Source organism: Rhinolophus ferrumequinum, chromosome 22, assembly GCF_004115265.2.
Source record: "Rhinolophus ferrumequinum isolate MPI-CBG mRhiFer1 chromosome 22, mRhiFer1_v1.p, whole genome shotgun sequence".
NCBI lineage: Eukaryota > Metazoa > Chordata > Mammalia > Chiroptera > Rhinolophidae > Rhinolophus > Rhinolophus ferrumequinum.
The window spans coordinates 31115704-31134285 of record NC_046305.1 but is presented as its reverse complement, the minus strand read 5'-3'; the positions used below and the strand labels follow the sequence as shown (position 1 = coordinate 31134285).

The following is an 18582-nucleotide window of genomic DNA, read 5'->3' as shown; positions in this document are numbered from 1 at the left end:
ATGGAGAGCAATTATGGTGTTTCACATAGGAAAGTGGCTCCAATGCTGTCTTCTAAGGGCTAATCACTATCCTATGAATCTCCTCCCAGAGGGTAAGCATCTGGTTCTGGGAGATTAGGACTGTAAGGCAGGTCTGGGGTTCTCAGAGGTCAGCTCCATGGAAAAAGAAAGATGGAAAAACCCAAAGCAAAACTTCTCTTTGATGATGGTATCATCCTGCTTAAAGTTTTGCATTTATTAAGTAGACTTCAGGTAATTCAACTGTTGCTTCACACAAGTAAAATAATCAAAACCTACAGTTTGTATCAGTATACTTCTGGAACTCCTTCCTCTAGCGAGAGCGGTAAGTAAGCCCACTTAGGTAGTATTCTAGTGAACACAATGTGAGACTGACACAAAATAACATTAGATGTGAAACAGAATCATTGAACCTTCTAGAAAATATGAGAGTTGCAACGAGAAAGCTGTCTCCAGTATTATTCCATCTATCCAGGCACACATGCATTGTGGGGAGAGCACATTATAAAGTACTTTTAAAGTCTAGTTTGTCTTCATAAAAAGAGTGATTGTCAAACAGTTAGCAGTTTAACAAACCCAAGCAAACGCCATTAAAACTATCATACCCCATTTACTGATGTGTCTTTATTTCAGATAAGGAAACAAGCACACTGATACCTCTTGCAGCAGCAGATGCAAAGCCAAGCGAAGCCCCCCATCAGCACTGTGAGAGTGACAGCCAGCACTGTCACGTACAATACACTCCATGCTGAAAAAACAAGAAAACCAGAGTGGACACACCATTTGCAAAACAACTTTATTTCAGTGATTCGCAGTGAATACTTCTGGGTCCTGTAAGGCCATCTGTGGTGTTGATAACCCCTTGCCAGGCTGGTAGCAGAGCACAAGCAAGGTAAAATACAAATAAATCAAGAACAACCTAAAATTGTCCTACTTTTGTCCATTTGGTTCAGGGAGCTCAGGGAGCACATATTTCATGCTGACTTGAGCACAGAATAATATTTAAAAAACTACAATTAATCAATTGGGAAATAATGCTTCTTAAACACCCATGTATAGCACATCAAAAGACTCATTCCAGAATCACAACCCTCCCCCCTCAAATAGTTCTGGTTTGGTTTTAACAAAGCAAATAACATATTTATATGGCTGCCTATGACATGAAGACACTTCACAGAGCCAGGCAACATTTCAGAAAACAACTGGTCTTCATTCCTTCCACATCCTTGCAGGAATCCATTGTAGAAAGCTTTGCAATGGCAATTCAGAAACGGAGAAACCAAGGGAGCAAAGACACAAGGTTTAACTCTACTAAATCTTCTATATACTGCTAGTGACCCAAGGGCTGACTAGCCTCAAATTTCAATGTAGAGTGAGTGGGAACATAATTTGGCAATCAGCCCTTACAATTTTTTCCTGCCAATTATGTCCATCTGGATCCCCAATAGAACACGTTTACTCTTAGAAACAGACTGGCATTAAAATATAGTTTCCTCCCCAGAAGAGATGGAAAGGCCCAGCTTCACAGGCTGGGGTGGTGGCTCCAATTCATGGTGGCTGCTTTGCAGACAGCCTGGAAGCGTGGGCCAGTTCTCTTATTCAACTGATTCCAGCAGGTCCCCACCAGGGGCCACTTCACCAGAAGGCCACACTGAGCCCAAGCCAAGGTAGGTGCAATCTGGAAACATGGCCCACGAGGCCTCTTTTAGCAATACCAGAGATGGTTATCCCATCAGCTCTGCCAAAGTGAATTTCCTCATCAGGAAGTTTTATGAAAAAGCCTAAACACAACCCCAAAGGTGAAATGTGTGAGGATCTCAGCGTCTACCAAGTGAACTGCTTCACTTGGCGTCTGTGAAAAAAGGGTAGAATGTTTACAGCTGCAAAGCCTGGCAGATATTTCAAAACGAGCTGTCCTCACCCAAAGCCACCACAGCCTCAGGACTCACCACAGTTGCTCTCCCCATAGTGGATGTAACACTGTATCAGATTCTCCATCCACAGCCGGGAACAAATGTAATGCTTTGTTAAGGGGTCACAGTGGCCATGACCAGAGCACTTCAGAAGGCAGCCTACAGGGAGGCACGTGGGCAGAAGTCACCATGGAGAAAAGGATCCCTGGCTTCTGCTTGTTGTGGGTTTTCACCTTTTAGGCCCCGAACAGATGCATCCTGTTGAATCAAGAGCCTCTTACAGTATGGAGAGGGGTTCCAGGAATAGTCAGTCAGCATTGAAAATCTCATCAGGAAGCAAATGGCAGAAACAATCCAATCCATACCACATAACAAAAGCCTTAAAAATGTAGCAAAAACATAGCACCACCTGGCAAAGAAAGATAAATTCTAAGAATTTATCCAGTGAAAACAATTGGGGATTTGCACAAAGATTTATCTACATTGTAACATTACTTAAAATCAACTTTATAATCCATGAGTAGAGGACAGGTTGCATAAATTGTGGAATTTACATAGTAGGATGGAATACTATGCAGCCATATCTTGCTGAATGAGAGATTTTAAAAGCTTTGACAAAATGATACTATAATTTGAAGTCAAAACTCAGATTAAAAAATATATATCAAATTATCCTGATTGTATTAAATGTTTCCAGAAATGGGGGAACTAGAAGAAAATACATCAGAATATTAACATAAGTTAAGTTTGGATGGGGGCAATTCTAGACTCTAGAATCTAGAAAATTATTTTTAAAATGTTCGCCCTTCTGGATATTACAAATTTCCTAAAATAAATAAATAGTAGCAGTAGCTAAGAAAAAAGAAGTTATTAAAAATTAAGTTACTCCAGAGAGGGACCAAGATGGCTGATTAGAAAAGGAGATTAGGGCACAAACATGAACAGAGGAAAGACCACGTAAAGACACAAAGAAAATGGCCATCTACAGGAAAAGGAGAAGAAACCAACCTTGTGACACCTCACTCTTAGACTTTTAGTGCCTCCAGAATTGTGAGAAAAATTTTTGTTGTTTAAGCAAAAAAATAAAAAATAAAAAGGTATTATAGGTGAGACAGTCAATTGTGGGTAGATATATATGGAAAACAAATTAAATTTTACTACCCAAACATTATCATGTCCCTTGTAACTCTCACATTTCCCGTATCTATTGAAATGACCATTTTAATATAATAAGGGATCATGTTTGTCATAAGGTAAGGACAGAAACCTTAGACAAAGATGTTTCCATCCATACCTATGGATCAGTTTGGTGCCGGGAAGGGGTGACAAGCAAGAAGCTAAGAAAAGAAGTAAATGGAAGCACTTATAAGCTGTCTTAAATTTTCAGTAGCCTATATCACAACTTAAGGCATGATGTCCAAGGTAAATAAGTTATACAAACACCACTTTTCTGGCCAAGAATACTTATGTCTTTAACACTCTTCTGACAGTTTAAATATGAAATTTCTGACAATGACCATTATCTGAGTATACAGTTTTAAATACTGACCCATGACTGTTGTTGCTCTCTAGTGTCCCTCACAGACAGAGAACAGATGTCAAATGTTGCAGAAAACCTACTGGGGAGAAATAAATGCAAACAAGTGCCTGGATGCTAAAGTGAAATGCTCACACAGCACTCCTCTTTCCGTGCCAGTAAAACTTAGCCTTGATTGTCTAGTCAGATTCTTTTAGAATATTCCCATAGGAATAACCCCCAGTAATATTCCTATAGGAATTACCTCCAATATTTAATTTCTAATTTAGAAAGATAATTAAATATTCAACTTAATCCTCACTCAATCAAAAAAGACTGTGAGACCTGACTGCAGTGTGGCCATAATGGAACTTAATCACACTTCACCTCCTCCAAGAAATCTTTCACTTTCATCTGAATGGGCAATCATTTATGTTTCTATAAGATTCTCATTGCATTTAATTTGATGGGGTGTCTAGCTCAGTGGTACCCAATTCTGAATATACAACTAAATATCTATATTACTTGTACTCTTAAAAAATAATAAATAAATAAATAAATAAATAAATAAATAAATAAATAAATAAATAAAATATTTCTATAGGGAACATACCTGCTGTGTCAATTCTCAAGACTTTGAAAAGCAAGAAATCAGCCTTCTCCTTCGAGAGTCGTCTGTGCAGATTTCGGGCCACTTCAGCAGTTTTGAGGACTTTGAATGGCAGTCCACTCTGTACATAAAACACAATCACGGTGCTGCAGAGGAGACAATGAGAGAGGACAGATACACAGTCAAGTGTGACCGACATGATGTGTCCATGCCAGCCACCTGGCCTGTGAAGGTAAGGAGGTAGACTGCCACAGCTCTGTGGCTTGGTGAGAACACAGGGCGTACCCTATAGGCCAAGGAATTGATCTGTTTGTGTTCACAAATAAAAGCTCTTCAGGCCCAGAATACAGCTGGTGATAGACCTTTAGATAAAGGAGCAATGTGGATATATGTGCAAACAGACACAACAATGCACAGAACTTCTTGGTATGTTTTATTTTTAGCTTTTTATTGATATGTAATTTGCTTACCATAAAATTCACCCTTGTGAAGTGTATAATTCAGTGGCTGTTAGTATAGTCACCATCATCTAACTCCAGAACATTTTCATCACCTCAAAAAGAAACTCCACAACCATTAGCAGTTGCTCCCCATCCCCATGTCCCAAGCTCCTAATAACCATCAGTCTACACTGTCTCTGCATATTTGACTATTACAGACATTTGAGATAAATGGAATATACATGAGGTATTTTGTGTTTGGCTTCTTCCACTTAGCATGTTTTCAAAGTTCATACAAGTTGTAGGGTGCATCAATACTTCCTTCCTTTTAGTTGCCAAATAATATTCCACTGTACGAATATATCTCAAATTATTTCCATTCATCAGTTGATGAGATATGGATTGTATCCACTTTTCGGCTACATAATAACACTATGAATATTCACATGTGCATTTTATGCAGACGTAATGTTCATCATTTCTCTTGGGTATGTACCTAGGACTGGAATTACTGGGTCATATGGAAACTCTGTTTAGCATTTTGTGGAACTGCCATACTGTATTCCACAGTGGCTGCACCATTTTACATTCCCATCAGCACTGTAGGAGTGTTCCAATTTTTCCACATACTCACCAATATTTGTTATGGTCAGTTTTGGATAATAGTCAATCGAGTAGGTGTGAGGTAGCATCTCAGTGTCGTTTTGATTTGCATTTCCCTAATAGCTAATGACATTGAGCATCCTTTCCTGAGCTTATTGGCCATTTGTATATCTTCTTTAAGAAATTTCTATTCAAATCTATATTAGTTTCCCAGAATTGCTATGAAAAAGTACCACAAAGTGCATGGCTTAAAACAACAGAAATTTATTGTCTCACAGCTCTAAAGGCTAGAAATCCAAAATCAAGGTGTTGGCAGAATCATCCTCTCTCTGAAGGCTCTAGGGGAGAATCTGTTCCATGCCTTTCTCTTAGTTTCCAGTCTTGTCAGCAATTCTTGTCATTCTGTGGCTTGTAAACACATCACTCCAATCTCTGCCTTTATTGTCACATGGTTTTCTCTCTTCTCTTCTTCTTAGAACACAGTCACACTGGTTTAATGGTGCACCCTACTCCAGTATGACCTCATCTTAACAAATTCCATCTACAATTGACCCTATTTCCAAATAAGGTCACATTCATAGGTACTAGGGGTTAGGACTTGAATACATCTTTTGGGAGGACACATTCAACCTATAGCAAGTGTTTTTATCATGAAAATTTTGTCAAATACTTTTCAATGTGTCTATTAAGATGATCACGTGGGTTTTGTCCTTTATTCTATTAACCTGTTTACTACGTTTATTGACTTTCATAAACTGACTCATCTGTGCATTCCTGGGATAAATTCCACTTGGCCACGGTGTATAATCCTTTTAATATGCCACTGGATGGATCCAGCAAATGAAAACAGGATATCAAAGTGATATATATATATGCACTCCCATGTTCATTGCAGCACTATTTACAATAGCCAAGATATGGAAAAAACCTAAGTGCCAATCAATGCACGAATGGATAAAGAAGAGGTGGTACATATATACATACAATGGAATATTATTCAGCCATGGAAAAGAAGGAAATCCTGTCATTTGTGACAACATGGATGGACCTTGAGGGCCTTATGCTCAGTGAGATAAGTCAGAGAAAGACAAATACTGTGTGATCTCACTTATATGTGGAATCTAGCCAACTCGCAAAAACAGACTAGGATGGGGGCCAGCCCGGTGGCTCAGGTGGTTGGAGCTCGGTGCTCCTAACTCCGAAGGCTGCCAGTTCGATATCCACATGGTCCAGTGGGCTCTCAACCACAACGTTGCCGGTTCAACTCCTCAAGTCCCTCAAGGGATGGTGGGCTGAGTCCCCTGCAACTAGCAACAGGCAACTGGACCTGGAGCTAAGCTGCGCCTTCCACAACTAAGACTGAAAGGACAACAATTTGAAGCTGGAAGCTCAACAATTTGAACTTGACTTGGAAAAAAGTCCTGGAAGTACACACTGTTCCCCAATAAAGTCCTGTTCCCCTTCCCCAATAAAATCTTTAAAAAAAAAAGAAAGAAAGAAAGAAAGAAAAACCAGAGTAGGATGGTAGTTACCAGGGAGAGAGATTGGGGAGATGATATTTAAGGGCACAAACTTGCAATCAGTAGATAAATAAGTCCTGGAGCTCTAATGCACAGCAGAATGATTATAGACAATACTATATTATATACTTCGAGGGAGATAAGAGACTACTAGATCTTAATTGTTCCCATCTCAAAAAAGAAATGGTAATTATGTGATGTGATGTATGTGTTAGTTAATGCTACAGTGGTAATTAATTGCAATATATAAATGTATCAAATAAACACATTATATATCTTTAACTTATATAATATATGGCAATTATATCACAAATAAATGAGTTTCTGGATGCATTTTTATTGTATTTTGTTGAGAATTTTTGTTTCTATATTCATAAGGAATATTGGTCTGTAGTTTTGTATGATTTTTTTTGTGTGTGAAGTCTTTGTCTGGTTTTAATATCAGAGGAAAACTGCCCTCACACAATGAGTTAGGATGTTTTCACTCCTCTTCTGTTTTGAAGAGTTTGTGAAACTGGTATTAAATCTTTAAGTGCTTTGTAGATTGACCAGTGAGCCATCTGGTCCTGGACCTTATGTGAAGTTTTCTGATTACTGATTCAATTAAATTTTTTTATTTCTTCTTGAGTCAGTTTTCACAGTTGTGTCTCTCTAGGATTTTGTCCACTTCATCTAGGTTAACTAATTTGTTGACATACAACTGTTCATAATATAATCCTTTGCATTTCTATAAGGTCAATAGTAATATCCCCTTTTGTTCCTGATTTTAGCAATTTGAGTCTTCTCCCTTTTTCCTCTTGGTCTAGGTAAAGGTTTATCAATTTTGTTGATCTTTCAAAACACAACTTTTGATTTTGTTGATTTTCATGTGTTTGGTTCAGTGTTTGATATTTTATAAGTAAGGGAAATAAATGTATGATCCATTTTAGAAAGAGTTTTATAAAAAGTTTTTTTTTTTTAATTTAGTACTTTTCTAAGTAAACTTCAATTATTTGAAATACAAACCTAAATAGGATAGCTGACAATAACTGGCAAAGGGATTTACTATGAATGGTAGGTTTTGATTCCCATATACTTTCTCTCTCCCTTCCCATCCCGCCCTACTATTCATAGATTGTGTAAGAGTTCAAAGATAAAAACTCAATCAAATACATATATCTTTTTTTTCAATACGATTTTTTTTATTATTATTATTGGGGAAGGGCAGCAGCAGGACTTTATTGGGGAACAGTGTGTACTTCCAGGACTTTTTTTCAAGTCAAATTGTTGTCCTTTCAACCTTAGTTGTGGAGGGTGCTGTTCAGCTTCAAGTTGTCTTTTCAGTCTTAGTTGCAGGGGACGCAGCTCACCATCCCTTGCGGGAGTTGATGCGGCAACCTTGTGGTTGAGAGGACATGCTCCAACCAACTGAGCCATCTGGGAGCTCAGTGGCAGCTCAGCTCAAGGTGCCATGTTCAATCTTAGTTGCAGGGGGGGCACTGCCCACCATCCCTTGCGGGACTCGAGGAGTTAAACCGGCAACCTTATGGTTGAGAGCCCACTGGCCCATGTGGGAATCGAACTGGCAGCCTTTGGAGTTAGGAGCATGGAGCTCCAACCGCCCGAGCCACCGGGCCGGCCCAAATATATATATCTTATAAGAAATAAAAGCAGAGGATGAGCCTTACAGACTTCCAGAGTACAGCAGGGGAAATCAATGATCTTCTCACACTGAGACAAGCCTCAGTCCCATGAACAGGGGCAAGGATGAAGTCTTGCTGTGAGACAGCCTCTGTATGAGTCCCTGGCCATTTGCACACCCTCTGAAGATACCATCAGCTCCTTCTGATGTTACCTAACTCCTTCATTCAGAACATTCTTAACAAAAACACATTTACTGAGACTTGTGGTTAGGACCTGGAATGATGATGTCCTTACTGCTGCCCTTTGAGGAAAAAAAGTATATAAATTGATAAGAGTGTGTGCAAAAATACAGAACAAAAGAGGAAATAACCAGTTTCATGCTGGCCTGGTCTGTGACTCATACCTGAGATCCAAGTGGGCCTGAACTTTCTGAACCTTAATGTCCAAGTACGGCATGGCACGTTCAGCAGCACGGCCAGCTGCCTCACAAGGGTGTCCTTCTGCTGCTCTGTCAGCTGCCCAACACCAACCTGCAGGATCAGCTCCATCAGACCATTCTTTTTAGGGTCTGGGAGAGAGAAGATATGGGGTTTCCACTTGGAAATCATAGGCTTGACAATGTAAGGAACAAGGCCTATAAGAGTTTAAAGAGTTTTAAATGACCCCTGTGTAATTACTATATTTGGGTTTTAGGATTCAGATTAAATTTTCCAAACACCACAGAGGTCCTATCTGAGAGTACTTTTTTCCTTGTTTTACCCCAGTTTGTTGTCTATTAATTTTTTTCCAGAAGATAACTAGGTGTACCTAATGAGCCTCTGGGCTAAGTTGAAATTTCAGCACCTCACACACTTCCCAGGCCTAGAAAGAGAACTGAGTCTCCAGGCCCACAGTGCTTGGGCACTGCCCAGTCCAATTTCCAATGGGGTCATTGTGGCCACCTAATTGGAGCTGACCTCCCTCAGCACTCCCAGTGAAGCCCTGTATCCACTTCATGTTAGGTTTTTGTCGAAAATATAGAAGTGAAATGAGTTTATTGCTGCAGATCCAATGCTCCTTATTGAGTTTTGAGGCTGGATCTGATTTACAACAAAATGCAGAGAAGTCTCAAAGAGCTGAAGCCAGTCACAGGAGACCTCCCACACTGGGTTTCCCTGTCAACTGCAAAAATCCCTAAAGGCTGACCACCCAGATCACAGATCAGCACCATTAACCCAGGCACAAAAGCCCATGAGCATACCTGGCTGCACTTCCACAGTGGCAGTATCCATGTCTGAGGACCCATGACTGTCAGATACTTGCAAGTGGAAAGTGTAGACTACCTCCACCAAGTTGGTAAGCTGTAGGACTGCACTGCGTTCAGAGCCACCGAGGACATCCTGCGAAATCACACAAAATCACACGATTCATGATTCAATACTCAGTTCCCAATTTCTGGGCCTTTGATGATCCCAAACTTCAGTGTCTCGTCTTTTTAACATATGTGTGATTCTAAAGGACAGGCTGAAAAGGAATGAAGGTGGTGGGTTAGCTAAAGATATGCATACATAATGGGAAGAAATGCCTGCCAGGAGCTGAAAACCTGGACTATTTGGTTTGGTTAAGGATGAGTTAGTTGACCTTGGCCACGTCACCTTCCATCTCTGCATCTCACTTTCTGTACACGTGAAAAAGGAAGAGCATTCCTTGACTTACGAGGCTGGACAATTAAGTTTGTGAACACATCCTAGAAAAAGTGCTATATACCACATTGCTGAATATCACTACAGTCACCTTCAAAGTACTCCCCTTGGGAAGCTATGCACTGATGCCATCTCCTAGTCCATCCTTCAAAGCAATTTTGGAACTCTTTTTCTGGAATGGCCATCAGAGCCGTTGTCGTATGACCCTTGATGTCCTGAATGTCATCAAAATGTCTTCATTTCAATATTTCCTTTATCTTTGGGTAAAGAAAGAAGTCATTGGGGGCCATATCAGGTGAGTAGGGAGGGTGTTCCAATACAGTTATTTGTTTACTGGCTAAAAACTCCCTTACAGACAGTGCCGTGTGAGCTGGTGCATTGTCATGAAGCAAGAGCCATGAATTGTGGGCGAAAACTTCAGGTTATCTAACTTTTTCACGCAGCTTTTTCAGCACTTTCAAATAGTAAACCTCGTTAACTGTCTAGTTGGTACAAATTCATAATTAATAATCCCTCTGATATCAAAAAAGGTTAGCAACACCACTGCAACAAGTTCACGATGTTAATTGTCACACCTCGTACTGGCCTATCTGGTACAATGTGAGGAGAAGGAAAGAATCCACTTGGACCAATATAGGAATGATGGGGAAGCTGAGGAGCAGAATGGTTCCTGCAGGAAGATTTGGCTCCAAAGTCCCTCCAGGCGTGGTTTCCAACCCGACCCAAGTCCAAGCAGAGAAGAAGTCAGAAAGGACTTCAGCTTTTGTTTAAACCTAACAGTTGCCTACTGCCTCCAGCCCTCACAGGAAACCTAGGAGCATAAATATCTTAGTGGGAACATGGAAAGGGTGATGAGATCACAATAGAGATGTCACTCTGGACTTAAGTGTGTCCCCTCCAAATTCATACATTGAAGCCCCAAACCCCAATAGGACTGTATTTAGATGGGGCCTAGAAGGAGGTAATTAAGGTTAAATGAGGTCATAAGGGTGGGGCCCTGATCCCATAGGATTAGTGTCCTTATAAGAAGAGACACCTGAGAGCTTTCTCTCCCTCTCTGCCATGTGAGGACACTGCGAGAAGGCGGCTCTCTACGAGCCAGGAAGAGCTCTGACCAGAAACAAAATCTGTCAGCACCTTGACACCTTGACTTCTCAGCCTCCAGAACTGAGAGAAATTAAATGTCTGTTGTTTAAGCCCCCAGTGTGTAGTATTTTTGTTCTGGCAGCCCTAGCAACCTAATGCAAATGTAATGATAAGTTGTTCAGGGACAAGTCTCTTTTAAGTACTCTCTCCTGCTGCCAGACTCTGGCCATCCCGGATCCACAGATAGGACACAATTCCTTGGTCATCAGTAGACCTTGAACCATCCAAAGTAATGGAATTATTGGGAAGCACAAGAACATGTCTGCCACCAGCCTGGGCTCTGGGAGGACTATTATTTTCTAAGTCAAATACAGCAAAAATGAAAGCAAAGAGATTGATTTAAAACACTGGTGATAGAAGTGTGTCATACGAGTAAAATATCCATGACTCTTCTATCTTGGAAACATGTAGATTTAAAACATTCAAAAGGCATTATTTTCTGTCCAAAATACCCATAAGATAATAAATATATAGACTTTTTAAAAATTCTATTTGCAATTAGCTTGTTGTAATTTGGCAGCCTATACATTGGGAATTTTTCTAATATCATTATGGTTTTTTTCTTTTTGAAAAAGGGAAATAATGATCTTACTTAACCTCAGGGTTCAGAAAGTGAAAATATTTCAGTTTAAAATATACTCTAGATAATTTTGTACTAGTCTATATTATCTGGCCTCAGAAATATTTTCATTTCTAGTAGTACCAAGCCTAGCCTGTCTAAGTGAAATAAAGAACTAGAGTCAAAAATCAGACCTTCACTCCTCTGACTGGGTGTTAAATATAATGAACAATGTAAGAGCTATTTCTGATATAATGGCCTCAGGAGAGAGGGGCCAGGGAGAATCTAGCCAGACTAGATGTGGTGGGGAGACCACAATAAGCCCCAATTTGGGGATGAAGCAGCTATGAGGCAAATTCTGCTTGGTCAGATGGAGCTTTGGGACCCAATTTGAGCCCTCAAAAATTCCCCTTATAAACAAGTGAAGCAATAGAAAATGCAGTGAGGACAGTCCAATGTTGAGCCAAAGGAGTAATTAACATCTAATGGGTCACTAGCCACTTTCTTCCTGAGAAAAGACACTAGAGATTGGAGCAGAGACAATTGATGCCATTACTAGCTTTTCCCATTTTGTTCACCACACTCTCTTTTGGGGAAGACTTGGGGCAGGAAGAATCTAGTGTTAAGTAGGATTAATTCCATTGTGGATAAATGGAAAAACTAGAAAGAATAGAAATAGACTGGCAGTAAACTGAGTACTAGCACAAAAATCCTTCTGTAAAAAACAGTATCTAGACTCTGTCTAGCTTCAAAACTGGATCTTAAGACAGCCACTCCTCATACTTATGCTCATGTCCTCACACTCTTGAACTCCAGTCATGATGCTCCCCGAAACACCTTGTCCACACACTCCATCACCACAAACTCTATATCCAACTCTGAATTTAAGTCCTCCACCAAACCTACTACTGATCTTTGGTGATCCTGAGTTCAGATAATCATATCATCACCCATCCATGTGCTGAATTCAAAATTCCTGGTGTCGTCTTATTCACCTGCTTTCTTCCCTGCAGATCCATTGAGTTATCAAGTCCTGAGAATTCTAAAACGTCTTTCCATTTATCTTTTCCTCCTTTTCTCCTTGTGTTGGCCTCACATGGGGCACATACCCTGTCTTATCCAGACTATTGCAATGGCCTTCTAACTATTCTGCTTTCAGCCTGTCTTCCCATCCATCCACTGTGTTTTAAAAATCCAAATATTTCAAGTAAAATGACATAATGCCAGGATTTGCTTTAAAATGCTCCAACCAAAATAAAAGAAAATATGAATTGATTGCTAAAACAATATTGGCAAAACACTGATAATCGTTGAAGCTGGGTGATGGATGGGTACATGATGGTCCATTAAGGGTATTCTATTTTTATACATAGTTGAAAATTTCCACAATAAAATATTTGAAAAAACTCAACTCTGTCACTTTGCTGATGAAACTGTCAGCTTCTCCCAACTGCCCAAATGGATAAAGTCCAAACTCCTCAGCATGACTCACAACACATACAACCTCATGGCTGAGTCTCTGCCCTGGCTCAGCCACTCTCCCCAACGCATCCCACATTCTTGCCAGTCAATAGTACTTGACTTTTTTCCATCCAGCTGTGCTCTGATACACCTCTGAGCTTCAACACATCATAATCACCCATCCACCATTCATCCACCCACCCATCCATCCATCCAACAGCTATGATTTGCCATAAGTCTAGATTGCACCACATAGAAGACACAGAAATCTGAAATAAAGGTCCTTCAGCAGCTCACAGTCAAACGGAAAAGACAAAGAGACAAGTACCTAAAGCACAATGGCATTTGACTAGACCACAGATTTCACAATAAGAAACAAGATGGAACTTGAAAACATCTCTGCTCTTCGAGTTCTACGGAAGAGAGAAAACAAAGTATAATGATGTCCGTTGGTCATGGGGCTTTAATTGCCAATTGTCACAGGAGAGTAAAGCTATTAGAAGAAACACTCTACAAATAGAAAGAAATGCTGGTTCCTGCAGAGGGGCACTTGGAAACAGCACATTTGGGCAGAAAAAGAGTGGCTTTTCTTTGTCAACCAGAGTTCAGCATCTGCTGTGAATGAATAAGCAAACACCCACATTTCTGAATAACCACTGCCTGGCTAAGGATCCTATGAGATGGAAAAGCAGACGGGCCCAGACCCTCACCAGCAGCTCCAACTGCCAGTGTACTGGGACTCACCCTCCTTCACAGTCACTGTGACGGTGGCCATGCTGCTCTGTCCCTGCTGGTCTCTCACTGTTAAACGGAATTGATAGGTACCCACCTGAAGCCCAGTCACAGTGGCCATGGCCTCGTTGACATTTTCCATCTCCACTGCACTGGGGCCTCTACAAAGAGGAAAGTGATTAACAAAAGGTAGGGCACAGGATTCTGATTATGGCCAGCATGACATCTGTGTTCTTACACATGCTTCTTTTTGCAGCTATAATATATACCACATAGAGAATTTTAAGATGACTTTTTATTCATTTACATTCTCTAGTTCAGTGTAAGTCAAAAGCTAAAACCTATTTCAGATGGAGTCTGCAGGACTCTGGGGAAGAAGAGTTTTAGCTTTTCAAAAATTGAGCTATCAGTGAAATAACCTATCCTTGGAAAATTGAGGCTTAGAAACTACTCCAAGTTCTTCTTTAATTAGGTTAAATCCTCATCTATCTTTACAAAGAGTATGGAGGAGGAAGGAGAGAGCCAGATAATTGATCTTCTAAGAGACGAATTACTGTATAGTCATTAAGACAGTGGGCTTTGCAGTCAGAAAGACCGGCTCTTTCTTTTACTATCTGGGTAAACTTATGCTGTGTGATCTTGCTGCTCTCTTCAGGCCTCAGTTTCTTCAACTTTAAAATTGGAACATTGTTATTTACCTCTTAAGAATTGACATAGGATTCTATGAGATTAAGCACGTAAAGCACAGAAAATGCTAGATAACACAGGTATCCCCTTAAATGCTACACTTCCATCGTTGACAGCCACTGCTGATGGTCTGAGTGAGTGTGGGCAGAGGCCTCGTGAGGACCACCCAGGTTTCCCTGCACCTCCTGTGTCATCAAGTCCACCTCACACCCAGGCTGTCCACCACCCTGGCTCCACTTCCCTTCACTGTGAGTGAATGTCTACCTTGTCCATCCACACTTGGTACATTCTTTAACCAATGGTGCCCTGCCACTTCCAGAAACATGCTTAAATTCTCACTCCTCAACAAGTCCAAGTTGATTGTTTAATTCAGACACTCCTGAGAAGAGTAACATTATCATTCAGTCATGGGCATGAACCCAGTAGCTTATTGACAGAGATGGACTACCTGACATGCTCCCAGTGGTAGAAAACAACACTGTGGTCATCACTGCTCCTGCTGCCATCCAGGGTAGTGCTTTCCACTGGGAAGACCAACTCCTGACTGGGGCCAGCCACAGCCACTGGAGGCCTGTTGTCTTCTAGAATTATAGAAATGGTGTGGAAAAGTATTATCTTTTTGCTTAAGTCTGCAACCCCAATTTCTTGACTTAAGCAAATTACTCATATTCAGACCAGGTAGCTAGCAGAGCATGCCGTGTCCCTCGGGACTTCCAGGGTGAAACATTGCAGTCTCCTAGCTGACCTAGGAGTTAAACATTCCAAGTATGAGACTAGCATTACAGACAGCAAGAAGTTCTGGTCCCTTATATACCTTTGGTTTCTTTAGAAGGCCTCAAAAGTCATGGAGCCAAAGGAGGAGGGAAGGGAAGAAGAATGGGAGGAGGAAAGAAAGGATGGGGTGAGGGTGAGGGCAAGAGAGAGAGGGAGAGGGGAGAGAAAGACAGAGAGGGAGAGGGAGACGAAGGAAGAGGAAGTTAGTTGACATTTATGAGAAGAGACCTGCTTTGTCAGTTAGGGCTTACTTCCTTTTGTCTTTGTAGACCCAAGGCCTAACACAGTACCTGGTAAATAACATGTTGGTTAAATGATGAATGAAAGTAAAAGATACAAAGTATTAAAGATATTGATATCAACAGACAAAATTTCTGTGGGAAAAAATAAAAGTCAGGTAGTCAAAAACTGAGGCAGCCATGATTCAATGTCTGGGCCATGTCACAAGCTCACTGCCCTACTCGGTAAAGTTCAGTGGTTTTCCATTGCCCATAGGATAAAATACTTATGTGACCACATATTTACAAAGCCCCTGCCTCCCTCCAGGTCATCTGTTGTCATTCTAATCCCTGCCCCTCACATTCCCACATCTTCACCTCTTTCTCTCCAGTCACACTAAATTCCTTTTAATTCTTTCAACTACCAGACTCCCTATTATCCCATGGTCTTTGTGCATACTCTTCCTAAAAAACTCATCCTCTATCCCTTTACCTGCCACCCTCAGCTTCTTCACCTGCTAACTACAACTCAGGCTTCAACCCTTAGTTCCTGCAAGAGCTCATTGCAGATGCCTCAAGCCCTTTCTGGTCTACTGTAGCACCTTGACCTGCCCCTAGAAAAGCAATGATCCCGTAGTTTTATGAGTACAGTAAATCCTCACTTAGTGTTGTTGATAAGTTCTGTGACTTTAAGGGAAACGACATGTAACAAAACCAAAAAGTCATGTAGTCAAAAACTGAGGCAGCCATGATTCAATGTCTGGGCCATGTCACAATACCACAGTCTAATTGACAGAAATAAGAGTTAAGTTCCTGTGGCATCTCATCAACTTTGAACAAAACGACATTATTCAAGGACCTGCTGCACTCGTTCATGAGCCTTGCAAGGCCAGAGAAGTCTATCTTGTTTATTCCACATCCCCAGGCCTAAGCAATAGCACTTATTATATATTTGCTGAATCAATAAATGTATGTCTGTAAGGTAAATATGTTCTCATTGCTAGGACACTGGTCAGTTTCTGGGACTAGCAGGCCACTTCTAGAAAAGTTCTAAAGCAAAGATCCTTGTCAAGTAAAAGCCTAACTATCCTTAAGGTTATTTCAATCTGGAGGAAGACAAAGTCCTGGGTTTTCATGGAACCAGTAATGGACCATGAGCTGAACCGGAGTCAATTCTCCAACATCTCGCCATGAGCCACCTGAGTATCTGGCCACACAATGGAACTTGAAGACCCCTGGGGCTTGGCAGCAGAGTGGGTACACATTTGGGAGTGTCTACACAGCAATCAGAGGCTGCAAGTGGGTCTGAGAATCACTCTCCTTTTGTCCTTGTTTCATAGTTTAGAGACATAGTCAAGATAAGATTCAGAACTACCAAAGAAAACTGGCTTTATATTAAGATTCAGCTCCTGTAGCACTGATTTCCTGATAGTTGAAAGAGTTAGAGAATTTGCCACCAAATTTGTCTTGTCAGAAGACCAGGTGTCATTTCTGCTGTAAGATCTGAGGCCAAATCCCTTTTCCATGTCACCTACCTGCCTGTACAGTCACAGTGACCACAGCAGTGGATTGTTGTCTCGAAGAATCTGTCACTATCAGCTGAAACATATAATCTCCTTCCTGCACTGCAGACAAATGAAGGTATGGTGTCTTTTCTCCCTAAGTAACAGCAAATACAAAAAGAAAAGAAAAATATTAAAAAAGCATGAGTAAATAGTACGGCATAATGAAAAACTAATGATTTTACTTACTATGGAGAACTTGCTTGACAAAGAAAAGTGCATGTCCCCAGGAAAATGCAATCTAAAGTCCAGTGTGTATCTTCGTATGTACACTCTTCAACCCAGTAATTCTACTTCTTAGTTCCTACACTACAGACATGGCATGTGTGCAAGAAAGTGAGCACACAGGTGCTGACTGAAGTGTTGCCTATAACAGCAAAAAAAGTGGAAACAATCTAAAAGTCCATCAACAGGTGACTGGCCAACCTACCACGATATATAGTTTAAAAGGAAGAAATAGATTTATAAATACTAAAATGGAAAGGTGTCAACAACATATTATAAACCAAAAAAAGACAGTTATGGAATAATGCATACAGAGTAATATGTAATTTTACTACATGCACATATAGCACATATTTACACATATAGAAAAGACTTTGGAAGTACACACATTAAACTGATAAAAGTAATTATTGCCAATAAATAGACTTGGATGAGGTCAATGTATATTTGCACTTTATTAGAATTTACCTAAACTTTTTTTTTTACCACAAGAAGCAATTGACATATTACTTTTATAATCAAAACTATGTTTTTAAACACTAAGGCAACAAAATTTCCAATAAGATATTTTGTCTTTCTTTTTTTTTTAATTAAAGTTTATTGGGGTGACAACTGTTAGTAAAGTTACATAGTTTCAGGTGTACAATTCTGTATGACATCATCTGTATATCACATTGTGTGTTCACCACCCAGAGTCAGTTCTCCTTCCATCACCATATATTGGATCCCCTTTCCCCTCGTCTACCAACCTACTCCCCCCTTACACTCTGGTAACCACTAAACTATTGTCTGTGTCTATGAGTTTTTGTTTCTTCATTTGTTTGTCTTGTTCTTTTGTTTTCAGTTTTATACACCACATGTCAGTGAACTCTTGTGGTTCTCGACTTTTTCTGTCTGACTTATTTCACTCAGTATAATAATCTCAAGGCCCATTCATGTTGTCGCAAATGGTCCTATTTCATCTTTTCTTATGGCAGAGTAGCATTCCATTGTGTATATATGCCACAACTTCTTTATCCAATCATCTATCGAAGGACACTTTGGTTGTTTCCATGTCTTGGCCACCGTAAATAAAGCTGCAATGAACATCAGAGCACATATATCTTTACGGATAAATATTTTCATCAGATTGTTTTGGAGGATACCCAGGAGAGGAATTGCTAGGTCACACGGTTATTCTATTCTTTATTCCCCCCCCCCCCCTCCAGTTCAAGCCATTGTTTCTCAGTCTAGTTGTGCAGGACACAGCTCCCTGGCCCATGCTGGTATTATGAGCCTTGCTCCGCTCTGCCC

General features: G+C 40.4%; 1 protein-coding gene across 1 annotated transcript in view; it reads right to left on the bottom strand.

The window, feature by feature from the left end:
* KIAA0319 (KIAA0319 ortholog) overlaps positions 1 to 18582 on the bottom strand; it is a 73559-nt gene that overhangs the window by 4247 nt on the left and 50730 nt on the right. Inside the window, 10 exon segments of the mRNA XM_033093440.1 lie at positions 676 to 766; positions 1968 to 2090; positions 4061 to 4203; positions 8647 to 8690; positions 8693 to 8811; positions 9484 to 9622; positions 11198 to 11370; positions 13836 to 13984; positions 14959 to 15091; positions 17038 to 17161. Coding sequence (XP_032949331.1) covers positions 676 to 766; positions 1968 to 2090; positions 4061 to 4203; positions 8647 to 8690; positions 8693 to 8811; positions 9484 to 9622; positions 11198 to 11370; positions 13836 to 13984; positions 14959 to 15091; positions 17038 to 17161 — 1238 coding nt within the window.